The 19,587-nt window shown below is 43.6% G+C and overlaps 1 protein-coding gene across 1 annotated transcript in view; it reads right to left on the bottom strand.

The window, feature by feature from the left end:
- Nucleotides 1–19,581, bottom strand: part of FGF2 (fibroblast growth factor 2) — a 21,320-nt gene extending 1,739 nt beyond the window's left edge. The window contains exons 1-2 of the mRNA XM_027689954.1: nucleotides 19,384–19,581; nucleotides 3,790–3,893 (exon numbers count right to left, since the gene is read on the bottom strand). Of these exons, the coding sequence (XP_027545755.1) occupies nucleotides 3,790–3,893; nucleotides 19,384–19,561 (282 nt within the window). The 5' untranslated portion in view covers nucleotides 19,562–19,581. The remainder of the gene's footprint in view (nucleotides 1–3,789; nucleotides 3,894–19,383) is intronic.
- Between the last annotated feature and the right edge of the window lie 6 nt (nucleotides 19,582–19,587).

Here is a 19,587-nt window from a genome sequence, read left to right on the forward strand (position 1 = left end):
AACCTTTAAGCAGAGTATAAGCAAGTTCAGTACAGTTGCTCAAGCTGGAAATTCAGGCAGAGACACCATCAAAAAAGTGTGAAAAAAAGAAAAGTCTTTTTCTGCACAAAGCATATGTGACACCAGTGGGTTCCTACAGTGTGTTGCCAATGTAAACATTTTGACATAAAAGCCAACATTTAGATGACAAATGCTAATTCAGGCTTCATAAACTATGTATTCCCTAACGTCTGCCAAAGGAGACATTTCGGAAGCCGGACTGCTGTCCAGCAGGAGCGGGATGCCAGCCACCACACTGAGAACCTCAGCCCCTGGAAAAACCCTGGATATCAGTGGTTTTTTCAAATATGCTTAAGTCTAGGCTGCATTCAGAGCGCTGATCCAGCAGGGAAAGCTTCCACAGCACAGCATGAAACACCTGAACTCTGCAGCCCTTCAGGAAAAGGAGAAAGGAAGGGAAAACACCTGGGGCAGTGGCGGGGAGCGAGTTCCCCCTGTGTCTGCCCTGCCACCAGTCAGTATTTTGTCGGCTGCCAAGCAAGCCCTCCCTCCTGACTAAATAAAATGCTGAGTGCAGGAATTTTCAACTTTAGCAATCCTGAAATCCTCAAGTCGATTCACCCAGGGCAAATTAATTGCCTGAAAGAGGGGCAGCAGCTTCCTGCAACAAGGTGGTTCCTCCCATATTTGCACAGACATCACCCACTGATTGATTTTTCAGTGCAAACCTCATCTGCCCTAGAGTCATGCTATGCCAACAACTACCTGTGACATTTTGGACTTGGATTAGGAATTAAAATTCCTCAAGTTTATTAATTCTCAAAACTGAAGCCAGAGGGTTTATTAACCTGTAACTACCACAGTGGATCCAGTACGGCCTGAGAGAGGTGATGATCATATTCAGCCTTTTCTAACTACAAAAGGGCCCAGAAATGCAGGTTATTCTCACGAATATTCCTGTAGCACAACTTTAATCCATAACATCAAAAGACAAGAATTTCCCTTCAAGTCAAGTCCTTGAAGTGAAACCATGTAAGCACAACAGACAGAATGAACACGTCATGCCCTTTAATAACAAGTTATTTATCGTGAAATATAAGTTAGTCAAAAGTTCAATTCTTCTTTTCATGGGAGGTTTGGTAAATTTCTTCATTAAACAAAATAATCACATTTCTTTCCATAAAGTAAAAATATTTCATTATTATAATTAAATGAAACTGGAAAGTCAAAATAAGCCGTATCAGAAGTGAAACATTTCAGTGTTTCCATTAAAAATCTGATGGAATAGATACTTTTCCACACAAATATTTTCAGTTAAAACAGCATTTTCCAAGGGGAGGCTTTGACTATCTGCATTAATAACCAGCCATTTCCTCCCGTGACACAACTGGTAAAGATTAGTTCTCCCCCACAACTGAGTCTGTTAGTGAAGAGCATGAAACTGCTCAATTAAAATCAGCATCATGCAGCTTTCCAGAGAAGAACACGATCCACTGCACCCCCACGCAGATCACCAGAGTCAGCAGTGATGCACCGGCTGCGCAATAAATCATTCTGCAAAACCCAGCTCAGAACAAACTCTAAAGACATGTCTGCACGAAGTAATTACAAAAACATTTGGCAAGATGAAAAGCAGGCCCGAGTAGTAATTTGCAAAAGTATTTTTGAAGATGTTGATATATTTATAAAACAAGGACACTAAACGAATGGATGCTGGACATTGAAAAGTAAGTAAAGCAAGCAGACATTAAAAAAGACAGAATAGTACTTGAGTGACTGGTGGATTAGAGAACTACATGAAATGTTTAGAAACTAAAGTTCCATAACATTTTAAAAGAAATAGCCAAAGGTTTCAGCAGTGTTTCATCATGCGCACTGACGAGATCACTGCACCACAAAGGTTTCCAGCATATGCTCTTTGCAGAGCTCTTGCTGAAACACAGCCCTGCTCAAACTGAACGAGAAACACTGGCAATTAGAAACAGTTTCATGAATGTGTTTAGAGGCAGAAACAGTAGAGGCACAACCGGCCACAGACTGTTGGAAGTCACAATACAGAAATCCTCACGGAAAAAACATTTGCCGGTGCTACAGAAAACAGCCATGAAATTGCAGCAGCATTCGTTAGGCTGGGTGAAGAACAACCTCTTAAAAGAGCAGAGAATTTCCACCTATGAATAACAAAATAAAATTAAAAGAGCTGTAGGAAGTAGTGTGTGCAGCAAACACAATGCAAGTAATACCCATTTCCAGAAACAACACAAAATGTTTTATAAGCTCAAGTGAGAAGCACGAAGCGACTCAGCTTTACACGTTTTGAGAGCATAATTCCGAGTGAACAACCGATACTTTCCAAGCACTTTGCCTTACAGGAACTAAGCAGCTAAAATTGCTGCAAGGAAGGCATGTTCTACAACCCAACCCACTATTGCAACAGCAGAAATACCAAATACAACGATCCCCCCGTGTTTATAATTTTACAAATGGCACTAAACACTCTATTTGACCATTCGCTGTCGCTCGGGTTAAAGAGGATGATCTGAATGGGAAGGCGAACGCCACCAGACCAGCACCACAGGAAATTCCCCATTACCCCTAACTCAAGAATAGCACAGTGGACAACTCCTCATATTTTCTTCAACCGAGCTGTCACACAATACCCAAGTAACTTGAAGCAGGTCCTGTAACTGTACTCACAGGCATGAACAAAACGGGCTTCCCGGAGCCAGAGACGTGGTGCCGCGGAGCACCCCGAGGAGCCCTGCTCCTGTGAAACTCCTTTCAGCCTCATTTCACTGAGGCAGGAGGGAAATCAGAAGGAATTTCTGCAGCCCTTGGCACGGGTCTTTCATCAGCTGCTGTTCAGCCAGGGTTAGGAATGCATATTACTAACCCCAGTCACTGGTGGCGACTTGCACAGAGGCTGAATGTTCAAGACACCAAAGTATCAGGGATTATTGCAAACTGAAATTCCGATGGGATGAATGCCCTGCAGTGGTGCTTCACCAGTGGTTTGCCTGCACTGAAGGTTATGGATGAGAGATTTAAGCAAAATGAATGTAACTGCAGCTCTTAAAGCAAAATTTATATTCCAACTCCGGGAGTCCTTATTAACTTTCAGAGCCTGCTACACATACTGGCTTTAAAACACAGTTAAAAATTCAGCTGATACCAATAAAATGCACAAGAGTTTAAATTAAAACTAGTCTCACTAGAGAGTAGTTTAATTTATCTACATTTATATAACTTTTTAAAATTTTATCATCACATTTTCAAAAATGTATTTTCTTGCCAGTTTTCTAGTTAGGAAGTAAACATGCCCAAAAAACTTCCCTACAAAGAGGAAAATGAGAAAACAATTTATACAGATTAGTATCATGAAAGTAAAACAAAATAAATAAACATTGGTTTTATTTTCTATTTTAAAAGGTCTTTAAAATCACATGTGTAAGGAAGTGAAAGAGGATAAAATTACTCCTGGGGGTAAGAAGGCAAACATTTTATTCTTCATTTGTTTTTATAACTTCCTTCTCTACAGGATCACTATGATTTTTTTTTCTCTCTCAGACAAGCCATTCCCATTAAATTTTGCAGCTTCTAGGTAGGACAGACATACCCAACTCTTCTTAGTTTGTAATTTTACTAATTGAAGCTGTGCAGAGCTCATTTCTCGCCGATAAATCACACACAGAGAGGCTGAGTAAATCCTGCAGGAGAGAAGGTTGCTCCATACAGAGCAAGGACAGGACCTACAAATACAGACAGAAACATGAACAAAGCAGTCCTTACCAAGGCCAGCAATCTGCCATCCTCCTTCATGGCCAGGAAGCGATTTGCAATCACACCTTTGATCGACACCACTCCTCTTTCTTCCGCTTGAAGCTGCAGTTTGACTGCGAACAAAAAAAAAGACAAAAGGAAGTTTTCACAGCCATCGTGGTATTTCAGCACTTGAGAGTGACTTGTCTTCTGCTTCAAACCTAAAACCAGAGAAAGCCTGAGCTTCAGCTCACAAAGAAAATAGTAAAACTTTGAACCTCTAGCTTTTCGATGCCGTTTTTATCAAAGAAAACGCTTATTACAAAGTAAGCAGCTACCGTCAAATTGGAAACAAGGAGAGCGAGTTATTCCATCTTCATTTCACATAGAGGCAAATTAAAAACCCATTAAATTCCCTGAAAGGCCACTTATGGCACAGTCAGCTGCTCACAGAAAGTGGAAAGTGTTCATGGCAATTTTCTTACTGTTCACGGAACGGCGCCGGACACTGAACACACGACAGCTCTGTATGGGCAGAGCCACGACTGAGACCAGTCTGGACCATATCGCTCCCTCAATGTTCTGGCAGTTCCCAACAGAAAAGTATTAGTTTACCTCATACATCCAACAAGTGGTTAGAACAGACAGACAGAACTAAAACAGTACATGAGGACAGCAAAGGCCCAAGAAACAGTGTTATACAAATTAAGAACATGATTTGAAACAATTATTTTGAAGGAATTGAAGATTATAAAGAAAGGAAAACCTGTAAGGTCGTATCACATAGCATTTAGCTACTGCCTGTGAGTTACTGACACAAAACAAACTGATTTTTCTAGCCATGAACATAGGAAAGCTTTCACCTTTGCCTGCTTGGTATCCATCATCTCAGGCACCAGCTTCATTCACCCACCTGCTCTGGTGCACTAGATTCTTTGTTCTATTTAATGATGCAGTTTTAAACAGCTTGAGCTTTAAAGCCACCACAATAAATGCTTGAAGTGACTGTAAATTTTGCAGAAGGAGCAGCTCTCGAGATTCAGAGAGAGGGTGCTGCTTATTTGGCTTTTTGTTGAAGGGGAAAAGAGACTGTACTGAAGAAACCAACCAAAACTCCCAACAACAGGAGTACCAGGAACACGAAATTATTTGGGTAATTGCTGCAAACCCTTTTTGAGGGTAAAAGTAAAAAGTCGGGCACAAGGTTTAATTTCATCTTGGAATCAACTATCCAAAATACAGCCCTCCCAAGTCAAGAGGCCAACATCAGACCCGTGAACAGCTCCAAACCCTTCGGTGTAACTCCTTGCCCTCTGGGGAAGCAAGAACGTGGAAAAGTGCTCTGGGCAGGGACTGCGGGAAATGGACTTTTGAGATGTGCCCAAGCACAGCTTTCACCACACACTTAACAAGGAACAGCTGTGTGGAATAGCTGAAAATTAATATTAATTACTGCAGTACCGACTTATTATGCTTCGTGACTTTCTCTGGACAGAAAAGCACACAAAATCCTCCAGCATCACACTGGGCCAGAAGTTCAGATCCTGTAAAAATAAACTTTTAGGAAAGGTTTTGAAAGCCTGTAAAAATTTGTATAGTTTGGAGAAGCTGGTGAAGTGTTACTCTTTACAAGGAAAAAAAAAAAAGATTTTCCTGCAGAGTTTGAAAAGCGCTGCAATACTGAAAGTCCCAAAAGCAAAATCAGCTTCACTGGATTTTCCTCTCCAAAGGCACATGAACAAACAGAGCCAGAATAGTGCTGTGAGTTTTTCAGCTTTCAGCATTATTTTATGGCTTTATGAATGCCATGTGAGTATTTGCCACAGTGTTGTGCTGATCTGGAGGTGCCAAGATACAGCCTTACCAATCACACGCATTTTAACCATGTGATCGACACCAGAAGCAACAGTTTTCAGTTTAACTCATTGCAACTTGGTTAATTGGTTGTAAGAGAAATTTATCACTTGACATCAATGATCTGTATCTTTTGCAGCCCTTAGGTCACCAACAGCAACCGTTCAGACCCTGTCCATCATTTCAGATCTACTCATACTTCAGTAGTATTACTCTACGCATAATTGAACCTCAAAACCAGATCAATGGAAGTGAAATAATTCAGACATTTGTAGCCCAAAAAGGTAGCAGATTATTGTGAAAGAGCTCGTTAACCAAGGCCTAAAAAGGCCCTTTTTTGCAGTTTCTGGCAGTCCTTCGGGAGGGCCCCTCCAGCACGGCAGTGAGTTATTTCACTGTTCACATCCATGCCCTTTAATTTGCAAGGAACTCCAAGCACAAGGCTCTGGTCGATTCCTGCTGGTGTTGTGACAACACAGAACTCGGCCTGCTGAGCAAACATCCCGAGCACTGAGGCTCAGTCATCACCAAGTTATGAAATAAAACAACGTCCCATCCCAAATATAACCGAGGTGACCTTTACGCACGGACAACTGAAGGGACTCGGGAAATTTACTGCTCCCATTAAAGACTTGCTTTTGTCTCCTAATAAGCTGACCTGTGACCATCTCCTTTTTTTCTGCCGGGTCAGAAGAAATGAATTGCAAGAAATGGCAATTTCATGCCAGCAGAGAAACTCTGGGGAAGAAGGATAAAGTTATATCTTTGGGAAGATAAAAAAATGGCTTGGAAGACACGAATGAAATAAAGTTAAGGCACTGAAGTATAATTCAGGAAGTGGATTTAAAACCAGTGTTACCTAACGCTGTTAGAGCTCTCATTAAAGACTATTAGATGTAGATACACACACAGCTTTCTAAAGCTGTAAGGGCAATCTACACTCAGAATTTCCAGGTTTTCTTTTACACCCATGTGTCTTCTTGCTTGTAATACCACCTGCATCTCTATATGGCAGATTTATCTAAGAAGATGATCATTAAGTGGGAAAACTCATCACTCTGGATGTAGCTTGAGTGAACCTACTATGCCTTCGGGTAGAGAGGGGACATTTATTCCTAACAATACACAGAGGTTCTGTTAGGAATATGTACTCACTGATGTTTTGGCTGAAGAATAACACGAGCTACACAGCCAAACCTGAATTTCCACTGAAACCAGTACAATTTGTGGCACTAAATGAACCACACAGCAACAGGCACTGAAATGCTCTCTTTCCCAGGGTATCTGGTCAGGACAGATGTACAAGCTGCAGGTTAAACTAGACAGCATATTTAAGAGAGAGTTACAAATGGGCATTTATTTCACAACTTGGAGAGACTTTTCTAAGAATATGGAAGTTGAAAAGTGGTATTTAATAGCTTTGTGGTTGGCAAGGTTTCAAATCTCAGTTATAAAGTGGATCTTCCTCGCTTTTCTTAAAGAGCTCAAAAAAACCTATTTCCAGGGCAGTTTTTCACAGTCCAGTGGAGGAAATAAATTTAAGGACAAGTAGCACAACATGGACAGAAAAGCCACTAGCAAATGTGGGGAATACAGAAAACATGTACATTTTCCAAAAGTTCTTTTACTGCCCTGAGCACTAGAACTGAAAAATCACACGTACAATGCAAACTCCAAAGCCCTTTCGCAGTTCTCATTAACCAGCAAAGCTTTAGAATGGCCCAAACCCAATAACACTGCACTAACTTAAACGGTCCCAAATGGTTTCTTTGCTCTGCAGCAGAAAGGGTTCGGCCAAAAATCTCCTTCAAAACCAGTTCATTTTGAAGATCTTGGCAAAATCTACCAACTTAATGCTTTAGAAAAAGGGAGCTGCACATTTTTTAAGTTGCTCGCTGCTGAGCTGGTACTACCTTTCTCACATTCCCAGCTGGAATCTGTTGGCAGCTGCAGAGGAGCCTGGGGCATCCCAAGCCCTTTGCCTGCAGCAATCCATGTGCAAGAAGCCACTGCTGGTATTTCAGTCAGAGCAGCTGCACAGCCTAAGATGTTCTGGGGCAGGAGTATGCCACAGTATCAGTAAGGAAAAGGGAAAACAAAGGTCAGAGTGGGAAGAGAAAGGGACAGAAACACATTAGGAATAAAACAAAAGACAAAAAGAGAAAAGACCAGTGAACACGCAGCAGTTACCCTGTGTGCAGGACAGGAGGGTGCTGCACCAGGGCATCAGGCAAACACACATCTTAAGTAGGTGGAATTTGAGGATGTATTAGCCAAATGGATTAATAAAATCTCCACTTTCCTACTCCTCTACAAGGAAATGGGAACTCTTAACCACTACATCAGGGAGCCTTAAAGAAAAAGCCAGCCATGAGCTTCTGGCTTTGGAGACACTTACACAGCAAATAAAGGCATAATTAAAGCCTCAGCTGTATTTCCACTATAATCCATCTAGCAAAGATCCCTACAAATAAGACTAAAACTAAGAGTACCAGTCACAGTCTCAAATTCTGATCCTTCATGTCAGAAGGATCCAGTCCAGCCTCCTGCTCAAGACTCTCCATCGCTTCACAGTGAAAACCCTGCGGCCACACTGCAGCTAACAGAGCAGCTCATGGACCCTGGCAAGAGAGGACAAACCAGATACTATTTCAACCCATTTTCACTGACATACAGATGCTTTATTTGAACTGAGAAGGTCATTAGCAAAACACCTCTCACTCTGTTTACGGCAAGGGAGAGTTTATGTACCCCCGAAAACTCCCAGGCTGCACGTCTCTGGATCAATGACTAGCATTACTACAGTTTGCTGTGGAAAAGCTCAACCCCAGCCAAAGGCTCAGGGCCCATCTCCAACATATTTGCAGAGGCCCCGTAAGGAAAACCCTTCCATGAGGCCCCGAAATGACACTGTGGTGAAGCTGCTGCGCCAGCTCCCATCACCCGTCCTCCTCCCGCACCTCCGTGCCCACGGGAAAGCACAAAGCAGCAACTACTTTGCAGTCTCACTGCTACAGAGGTGGGGCAGCTGCAGAGGGAGTAAGTGTCAGAAATGCAAGGAAATTCACAAAAAAAAAAAGAGGGGAAAAATAAGAATCAACCCCCCACAGCCAAATCCCCACTCCACCGTACTCCAGGGCTGAAGTTGGCAGATTCCTTCGTGCTTAGGGGCAATGTCTATTCCCAGCCAGGTGTCCAAGCAAAACACACGGAGTCGGACGTGTTTGCTCCACACCTAACACGACAAACCCTCTCAAGCCCAAGGGCCGGTTCAAGGATACCCACGCATTTACACACACACACATCTCAATACCCCCATTTTGGCATTTCCGGAGCCAAAGCTGCCCAGCTGGATCAGATCCAAACCCCAGCCCATGAGCTGGATGTGCCTACTGTAACTTGTCTCTAGGAATTACAAGTATCTTGTGTGTCTCTGTCCCACATTTAGTCTCTGACAGTTTGATATCTCTTTCTCAAAGACATATTAACATCTTCCACTAACTGATAAGCTTTGTGTTGACCTGTGAGGCATCCCCAGTCTTCAGACTGCAAACAGCAGAACAACTCTGCTCACAAACCTTAGCAGGAGAGGTGGTCTGTTAATAAACCAAACCATCAGAACTGCAACAAAAACAATCAAGCCAACGGAGTGTCACAGTGAGAAACTGTGAGTCACGCTCCCATACAAAGGCACATTTCTTTGCTTTTGCATGACAACATTCTAAGTGTATCTTTTTCCTTTTTGCCAGCCAGAGGCAAAAAAACCACTCGCAGACAGACCCGAGGTCTCTAAAATGTAAACATCTACAACAAAAATACACACTTCTGAAACACAAACACTTCAGGAAGTTCCGGTTACACTTAGGAGTAAACCCAAGGCTTTAAACACAACAGTAACTTTTGTAACTGTTCAAGTATCAACCCGCTAACCTAATCAACCACATTAACAGGGACTTCCACAGATTTCAGGAGGTTTCACCTTTATATGCAGCACAGATACTGAACACGATTAAATTTATTTCTCTATTCACCTATTCTCATTTATATCCTGACCTCAGTTCCTACAAAAATCCAGCTCTACTGAACATGCACCTGAGACACTGGGAATCCTCCCCAGGAAACACGGATTACCAAATACACAGCATCCTCAGGTGCTTCATTCATATTACACGTAATAAAGCCTAAACTCCAAATTACTGATACTTTCATCCCCAAGTCTCAATTTACAAAAATAACAAATGCATGTTCACACATGTTTCTTAGGGCTTTTCCCAAGGGGTTTTCTTAACAAGGGTAAAATAATCCATCATGTTTCTTTCAACTGCTTTTGCTTCATTTAGTATTCACTCACATAAATAACAAAATAACCACTTTTGAGTGTTCACCTTTAGAACAAAGGTGGTGCAACTGTTCAGCCAACACAGCCGTGTCACTGACTAATATCAGAAGACACACAGAACGTGCAGAAATTCAGCTTTATATTTAGTGTGCATTCACTAATCTCCTTGTAACTATGACCTGGGTCTCACTTGCAGCAAAACAAACACATAAAACCAGAGGACGACCCAAGACAAACCCAGAAACATCACTTCAGAAGAAAGCAAAGGTAAAATGTGTCACTTCTAAAAGGTATTTGTAGTGCTCTTCCTTCACGTTATTCACACAATTGCTCAGTAGTACATCGTATTTTAGGGCCGTGACTGATCAGAAGAGGAACAGACGAGATGAAAGGAAAAGGCTGCCAGAGCAGTGGGGACAAACTGCCAACCCATGGGCTCAATAAGCCTTAGTGTCACAGTTGGAAAGGAAAAGCTGGATTTTAGGAATGCCAAGAATCATCAGCAAATTGGATTTCAAGAGAGTCTGAAGCACAGTGGAGAAAGAGGAACTGTGTCAGGCACACGGGGTGCCAGGAAGATGGCACAGCAGACAGGAGCAGGAAGAAGGAACAACCTGATAAGGAGGAGCTCCTGTTAATGAAGTTGCCCTTTAGAGCTGATTGCTCTTAATCTGGCCAAAAGGTTGAGACAGTGACTATGCTGGGTCTGCATTTCCCCCATCTCTAATACCAATGAAACTGAATTAATCACTTAGTCTTTAATAAATATTTTTGCAAAAAGATAACAAAAAACCCCAATCAAAATGCACACACAGTATTCCACTGGTGCCTGTCCATCTCCTTTACTGCAAGAGCAATGCAAATGCAACATTAAGCCCAGAGACTTACTTCATCCTCCATCTATTTCATCCCCTTCCATCAAGCTGTGTAACCACCCTTTGCTGACCTTTAAATAATGCATCCACAGGGGAACAGCATGACCTGCAATGAAGGACCAGAGCTGTCAATCGCTGCTGGCCCAGCTGCTGTCAATCGCTGCTGCCCTTCACAAAAAGGCTCTAATTTGCTTTTGAATGCAAAAGCACTCGAGTGAGTGAAGAGCTGTCCTTTGAAAGAAACCAAATTCCTTAACTGAAAATAAAATGCATAGTGCTAAATGGGTAACAATCCTCAGTTTTACAACCCACTATGGTCACTGTGAGGAGGCAGAATACATGGTGGGACCCAGCCTGTACTGGGTAGCCAAAACCTGGGTCTGCACAACCACAGAGAGAGGGATCAGGCTATAGTCACTTCCCCAGCTTCCAGCTCTCCCTGCTTATTTTGAATGCTTTCAAACCATGCTAAGAATGGACAAGAACACTTTCCTGACAACAAGAGAGAGACCTTGGAATCTGTAGCTTGGAAGAGGCTACTTCAGTCCCTGCTGCTTCGGCCAGAAGCAGTGGGCACTATGTGCTCACTATGCTGGTTTGAATCTGCGTGATGGTTTCAATATGCACACTGCTCCAGAGATCACTGGAAGAATGTGCTCCTGAAGTATGACAACTACAAGCCCTGGCAATCACACTGCCCTGACTTACACCACCTCAAATCAGCATGCAGCCCTCTCTTACTCCTAGCAGGGTTTTCTCCTAATATAGAATCCCACAGACAATCCTGATCCACGTTACGAGAGCTTGATCACTGCAGACGTCTTCAACTTTGAGGAATTCCTGCATTTCTAAGGACAGGAGCACTGTATATATTTTTCCTCAGTTTTCCTGGATGAACTACATTACAGTCAGTAAAACATCCATAGTGAGGTCTGTAAATATCTGCAAAACCACTAAATGAATCCTTCCTATTTACCCACTCGGAGGCATGGCCAGGCGCATGTTCAGCTGTTCATCCCAACTGCTCCGTGACAGGTGGAGAAACCCAGTGAGCTGAATTCACGTACTATTTCCTAAAAACAGTTCAGCCTAACAAGTCTGTACAGCAGACTCCTAGGTGACTCCTAAACAGAGATGAGAGCCTCTACATGGTCCTCAGTGGCTGCTTCTCCACACTAAAACATGCTCCCATTTTTGTATCCATCTCTGTTGCCACAGGTACCAACAGGTCCCCAGTGGAGTAACTGCACAGAGCTGCTCTACAGGTGTGGTTCTCTAGATCCAGAAATGTCAGTCTCACTACTGGTCTTCCCAGAGCTGTGGGCCTGTATCAACATTCTTTGTAATATGGTCCCAAAATGACTATTCCAACCTGAAATGTAACGCAAGCGACAGTCCGTGTCTCTCCATTCCACAGAGTGTCTGACAAAACACACTGGCACGGTGAAAGTTTGCAGATGGACCTCAGGCATCGGGGGTCAGCCTGAGAGCAGAAAGGAAAGAGCCAAGAAAAAGACTGCAAATACTTTCAGGTTGTATCACAACTGACATCTATCCTTAATCTTACAACACACACCACCGTGCAGCATCCCACAGCCGCGGCTGTCGCGATTTTGTGACTTGTGCATTCCCGCTGGAATCCTGGTCATTGCGGGTTTATGAGATCTGGTGAAATCTGATCAGAAGGTAAGAGAGAGACCAACAAGCTCTGCAATACAAGAGCATAATTTCACCACACTGCCACTGCAAATGACCATAGAGTCTGGTCCTACTTTGCCGTTTCCCAGTACCCTCAGTATCCTTCTCCATCGAATCCCTCGAGCCATGCGGTTTCAACCTCTGGAAGTCAAACATGTGCGACGGGTTCACACAGCACCAGCAGTGCACCACGACAGTTTGTGCAAGACAACCTCCACCCAGCTTTGCAGACATCATCTCATTTATATTCTCGGCCCATCATATCAGGCTCCAGTCAAAATCCGGCCCTACCCTGAAGAAACAAAAAACTACGTAAGTAGAAATGCCACCAGCACTCCAGAGAGCCACCCTCCTAACATTTTTATTGACAAGTCTGGAGGCAGCAGAAGAGGCAGACAGGAAAACAAGTTCATGCACATATTGTCACAAAACACACTACTGAAAATGACAGAAGATGAGAGAGTTGCTTTATTTTGAAATGCACAGTCTAAAACAGGTACTAACAAAAGCAAAGGCAATTAATTCTCCATTAGGAATGAAACACTATCCCATTACCAACTTTTAGGCTTCAAAAATCATGCCATAAACATTTCAAGTACTGCTTGGTATAGATGAGTAATCAATTTACAGATTTCATACATATAAGTTCTTCAGTAGCAGTAACTTGAGCACTCTCTGGCTTGTGTTAGGGTTATATAGTCTGTTTTGGGTTTATTGCATAATTGCACTAAACATGCTGCTACCGACAGTCAAAAAGCACCATTAATTAATTCTAGGGTTATTAACCGGTTCAGTACAATCACCTCTCCGTATCCTGAAAAAGATGGCCAGTGATCCCAAGGTAACGCTCCCAAAGGTGCTAAAAACCATATTAACCAAATAATTATTTTTTTAAACTGCTTGCCATAAATGTAATCCAAGGAGTTGGGAAAATTTTACCTAAATAAAGTGTTACTGAAAAGATTATGATTTAAAATTCAGGTTGAGACACTTATTAATTAAAGGGCAATTAAACAGACTTCTGCCCAAAGAACTGCCTTGGAACAGGAACCCTTTCTTTTAGAAAATACAATAGGTACATGTATTCTGTGGAAACTGAACACAAGAAGAGGGCATTTTTCTGGGGTTTCTCTCCAAGCATCTTTCAAACCCTCTAACTGTTAATTCTACTGCTGAAACCTCTTTTTGCCTCTTCAGCTGTCTGTGCACTTGATATCTCTCTTGCTTGCATTACAGAACACAGAACCTGAAGCTGCTTTTCTAACACCAGATGAATCTGAATAACTCTGAAAACTCCAGAGTAACATCACCAAAACACACTTAAAAAAAAAAAAAGAAGAAAGAAAGAAAACCCCAATCCCACAGGTTTTGACTAACTGCAATTTAGTCTCATCCTCTAGTAGGTCAAAAGAAATCATATCTTAAAAAAACATTACTAAAATAGTTCCTTTTCTGTAAAATGCTTTTCTATGTGACTCCACCGCAGGATAAACCTTTTCTTAAAATCAGCTGCACAAATTTCAAGCATTTAAGAACCAAATAAAAAACAAAAGCAGCCACCTAACCTCACTAACCTCACTACATGTTATCTGTATTTTGTTATCTATATTTGTCTTACTCAGCAAGAGCTAAGAGGCGTTGGACTATCATTTTCTGCAAACAAGGCCATGGAAGTACTTAAAAGCGCTCCCGATTTCTAAAGCCTGAGAGACAATTTACGGGCTAAATCCTGCCCTCTAGTGTACCTGTCGGTGGTGGTGCCCTGGAAACCTTCTCCTCTCCCAAAACCCCTGTCCAAACTGGGTGGAAAACAGCTGGGAGAGACAGGACAGTTCATGGCCCACCAGAGACATCTCGGATTGTCTTGATCCATCTTCAAAGTGTACCCACTACTTGGTCACACACCTTCGGGGTGGGCAAGACTCAGTAAGATCTGGGACAGAGGATTAGCAGACACGATGACAGATGAGAAGACACGATGGTATTTCTATGACAAAGGAAGCAAAGGAAGCCTATCCTCAACTTTTTTGCACAGGGGGTCTCTGCTACCTCATTCCCTAAAACCAGCTACACCCCAGAGCCGGGAGGAATTTCTGTGTTGACTGTGTCGCAAAGAGTTCGTACTTGGCAAAGCAGTGAAGGTCTGTGCAACAGATCAAAAGTAGTGCAAAAAGAGTCTATTTTCAGAAGGACTTGGGCAGAAGATTTGAACATTTAGGAGCAGGTTTTTTTTAAAGAAAAGTCACCTCTCACCTAGTGCTAAGATTTGGAACAGGGTGGGTACCCTGTCAACACCTCCAGCCACATCTGTGGGACACCAAAATGTTCCTAGTCTTCCGACTCCCAAACAACTTACGCACCTATAAAAACCTAAACACCAGGCACTGAACATACTAAAACACTTCCTGGCATTTGCTCAACCTTTTCTTTCTGAGGACCCCCCTTAGTTTTCTTCCACCGCAGATTTCCACTATCTTGACTGAGCTCTCTGAAAGTCAGCCTATACTTTCAACAGAGTCTTTTCAAACTATTTAAGAGAGTAGCCATTTAAATGTTGTCTAAGAGACAAGTCAAAATCTTAACATTAACAACGACTTATGAAAGGAACTTCTTTAAGAAGAAATTTTCCTGGACCAGTATTATCCTATTTTAAAATTTCTACAGATATTTACGGAAGAGGAGCCAGGTACTGAGCAGAGAGAAGGTATTTCAGACATATGCAGGGTTGATTCAGCTCACACTGCTGAATCTGAGCAAGAGGCTGGAACCTTGTCACCTCATTAAGGAGTGGATGAGAATGGCTCGAGATTCCTTGGACACAGTCTTGGTTTATGCTCATCATGAAGCAAAGCTGCTTGAGAAATTATGGAAATATATAAATGCCAACCATTCCTCAGTGAGGGAAACTGTGAAGGGAACCAGCTGTGCTATTAGACATTTTCTAAATGTATGGATAAGCGTTCCCTTTCCATTCCCCGTGCTTTTCCCCTTCACTAGCACTGTAGCCTCTTTGAGGGAAACACCTCTGGAGAGTTTCTAAAAGCCTTTCCAAAAACACTATGTTCTTTGTAAGTTTTCCAGGGCATAAAGCAGAAGTTGTTGACAACAACAACAACAAAACAGCCGTGTTTTTTTGTTTTGCTTTAAACAACAAAACTCTCAGAAAGCGCCTCCTGTTTCTTGTTTGTCTCAAGCTACCTCTTCAAGGGAAAAAAACTGGGAACAGAGTCCCCAGAGTGTGTCCAAAGGGGCACTTCACTGAAGTCACTGCACCACGCATATCTGATGTGGCAACATCGACCATGTAGGACGTATTGTCCTGCGTGAATCACACAATTCCAATTCCAGTGGACATCAACTTCCATTCCTAATTTCATGAATGATGCAATTAGGAATAAACGAAGGTGAACGGGGTGAGTGTGAAACAGTCAAAACTCTGGGTGCCAGGACAAAAACCAGACGTGTATTACAAACAAGCCATCCCTGAGTGCAAGAGGCAGAAAGGGGCCACCAAAAAAGGACGTGGATCATGGAAATTTGTTTATAGTATTAAACTTTGGTCTGAAACATAAGGAGGTAGTAATTTGCCTTCTAAAATAAGAACTTCCTTTAAAAGTAAAAAGGATTACGTGCTAGTGAAATGCTATTTTGTATAATTAATTCATAAAAATAGCAGCTACCACAAGCATCTCTCCTAACTGTCTTTTAATTATTTCTAAACCAAACTCTCTGCAGCCATTGCATTTCTTTCCTCAAAACCATCTTACAAAACCCTTTAGCTTAACTAAAAAAAACGACCACGAGTTAGTCGAGGTGAATATTTTCATTGCTAATTTCTTTATTTAAAAGTCTCCCCACGTTGTCCAGGATTTATTGCCATCTGCCATGCCAGCCAGGCATACCAGGAGATTTCATGGGGACTTCCCCAGAGCAGCACTCAGCGGGTCAGAGTGCAGCAGAGTGACGTATTTACAGCAAGGATGCTGAGGATGTGAACCATGCAGTGCCACAGCAACGCGCCTCACTGACGCTTCGAGCACTGATTATTTTCTGCTTCTCAGAACTAGAGTTCTTCCAGGAAAAAGAGGGGGGAAAAAAAAAGGGGGGGAAAAAAGGAAAAAAGAGAAAGTAACAAGCCAAGAGCTGTCTGATAATGAAAAAAGGAGAGCGTGGCAGCAGCTCAGGCATGGCAGTGCTCCTGTGCCCAGGTGGGCTTGTTGGAAGCAAATCCCCCCAGCCTTCCAGCTGTACCACATTTACAAACTGCTCTTTTTAAACAAAGGGGTTTTCTGCAGCTGGCAGAGAGTGCCAAGCTGAGGGTACCCGAGGAGCTCTGGGGTGTCTGAGTTGCTGCAGCGCAGGGCAGAGGCCACATCACCCATTTACAACTCAGGTTTTCCTTTACCTGTTGGCACCGTTCATTCAAGAGGAAAAAAGGTCAAAAAAGAGAGGAGCCTCAAGGACACACGTGCCAAAGGAAAGGGGAAAGAGTACTAGTGACCAGATAGTACTGAAGAGACAGGGAAGGAAAAGTACAGAGACAAAAGGGAGAGCCCGAAAGAAATGACAGCAAAAATAAAGCTATAGAGCAAAACAGAAATGTGAAAGAAAAAGGCAGTACCACCAAAACTAGAAAGATTTTCACACAGAATTCACTACTAGAAAAGTAGCATGAGAAGTCAGTTAAAAATTTTAGCATTGGTAAGAGAAAACACAACATTAGACAGACTCAAGAATGTAAAACTAGTGTTAGTTTTCCTGACACAATAATAAAAAAAGGCAGGGGGACAAGATGATTATGGGGGAGCTCTGTGATGAAAAAAATGGCAGCAATAAACATCACCTCCACTCAAGGCAGCCTGGCCCAGCCAAGTGAGCACAGAACAACATGCACCCCTATCTGGCATTTTCCACCACAAAGAGCAAAATTAGGGAATGAGGCAAGAACCCAACATCCATGGCAATGTCTGGGACCCAACTTCAGCCTTGAACATCCTCAACTCAACATCATCTCCCTGCACATTTCCAGCATATTTTCACAGCTACTTCTGGGGGTGAGGCGACATGTCTGACGAACTAATGAGACTTTTTTCCTGTAAGGATTCCCACATCTCCCAAATACAGAAGGCTGAAGCAACATGAATATATCCCTGCACCCTTTCCAGCACAGACTCGATCCGGCGCAGTAACCGACGGGTCTGAGTAAAATGCAAGCCACTCACCTCTGTGGTGAATCAACGCTTTGCTTTAGGCATCAGCACCTCACAGTCCACACTCAGTCATTTACTGCATTATATTGGCAACAAAATTCCTTTGTTACTACTGACACAACCTTGACTAAGCTTCCCTTTAAACCAGTACATGAGAAAGGGCGAAATGCAAATGCGTAGGACCAAGTCTGCAAGCTTCCTATAGCTTTTCCTAAGAATACTTGTTGCCCTAATAAAGGATGCTAAACTTTCCCAAAATATACAGTTCCACATGTATTTTCAGCCCATCATACGTACAGTATTTCTATCAAAGAGTCACAAAATAGAACAGCCTCAGACTGAAGCCCAGCTTGGCAATATTGTTATTTGTGAACGCTCTGTTACAGGATTTCTTTGGTATTATTGGGAAAAACCAATTGTTTTGCAAATGCTGAATGTCCAGAGTGGAAACTAATATTAAGAATCTTTGGTCTGTCTCCTCACTTCCTTCTCATCTTTGTCCCCGACTTTTGCCTGGTCTCTGCATGTATCACTCAGAGCACAGGTGCAAAGAAAGGATCACAGTAAGGCATTTCACCTGCTCTTCATGCCAAGTGCCTGCAGGCAGGCCCTGCACACTTTGAGCAGTAATAAATTCTCTCAAACCAGGAATTGCATTGGGACAATCTGAAAGATAGGCTACGCAGCAGCTCCCTGTACCTGCTCTGGAGGAAATCCCTCATAGGCACATCAAAAACTCACCGTTACATCCACAAACCCTCCATACTGACTACTTTCAAAACTGAGGTCTGCAAAAGGCATTTTGTTCTCGGGAGGAAGAGCAGCCTGTGTTTGTGACAGCGACCTGCCACATGCTCCCTGCAAGCTTGGCTATGGGAGAGCGGGCACGGAGCACAGACCCTCAGACCACACCAACCACTCAACCTGTGTTTCCAGCTCAGGAGCCTCTTCCTCCTCCCAAAGATCAGGTATCGAGGGAAAAACTGCTGTTGCTGGAATGCCTAAGTTTTATCTGTATTTAAAGCATCCTTAATTAAGTTTAAAAAAAAAATCACAACGTGCAACATTTTAAGACAAAAAAAAAGGTGTTCTGATAGCACTTTGTTATAAACCCTGCTTCCCTGGACAGATTTACACCTCTGTTCGTAAGATAACTTGTATGCCTGTAAGAGTACTCCTGTTCACGAGCACTTCCCCGCGCTAGAAGAAAGAACCACCTCCTTTCTACCTTGACGCATCTCACGCATTCACCGCCGCCGTGTCAAGCGGTCAAGTGCCATTACACCCCTTTAAGGGCCACGCAAACAAACTCAGACACCTTCAAGCACATAGGCGAACCTCTATGCGCCGGACGAGCGCTGTACCCGGCAGGTTGAAGGCGGAGCGGCCAGCGAGGCTTCTCGCCGGGACATCCCGGCCGGCGCGGTACGTGCGTGTGAGTTCACCCTGTACATCGGCGCACACGCGCGTTTATTCATACACGAGACATTTTTACGGGCGCTTCCCAAGCAAGGCTCGCTGCCGAGGCTCCGGCAGGGCGGGCCGGCGGCCGAGGCGCGGCCCCTCTCGCAGCCCCGCTGCCCGGGCTCGGAGCCGCCCGCCCGCCCGCCCCAGCCCCGAGCGCGGCGGTGCCGGGACACACACTCACTGTGCGGGTCGCTCTTCTCGCGGACGCCGTCCACCTTCCCGTCGGGGTTGATGCGCAGGAAGAAGCCGCCGTTCTTGCAGTAGAGCCGCTTGGGGTCCTTGAAGTGCCCGGGGGGGAAGGCGCCGCCGCCGCCGTCGTCGGGCAGGGTGGCGATGCCCCCCGCCGCCGCCCCGGCCATGCGCCGCGCCCCGCCGGCCCCGCGCC

Source organism: Neopelma chrysocephalum, unplaced genomic scaffold (assembly GCF_003984885.1).
Source record: "Neopelma chrysocephalum unplaced genomic scaffold, ASM398488v2 Primary Assembly neopelma1_79, whole genome shotgun sequence".
Classification (NCBI taxonomy): Eukaryota; Metazoa; Chordata; class Aves; order Passeriformes; family Pipridae; genus Neopelma; species Neopelma chrysocephalum.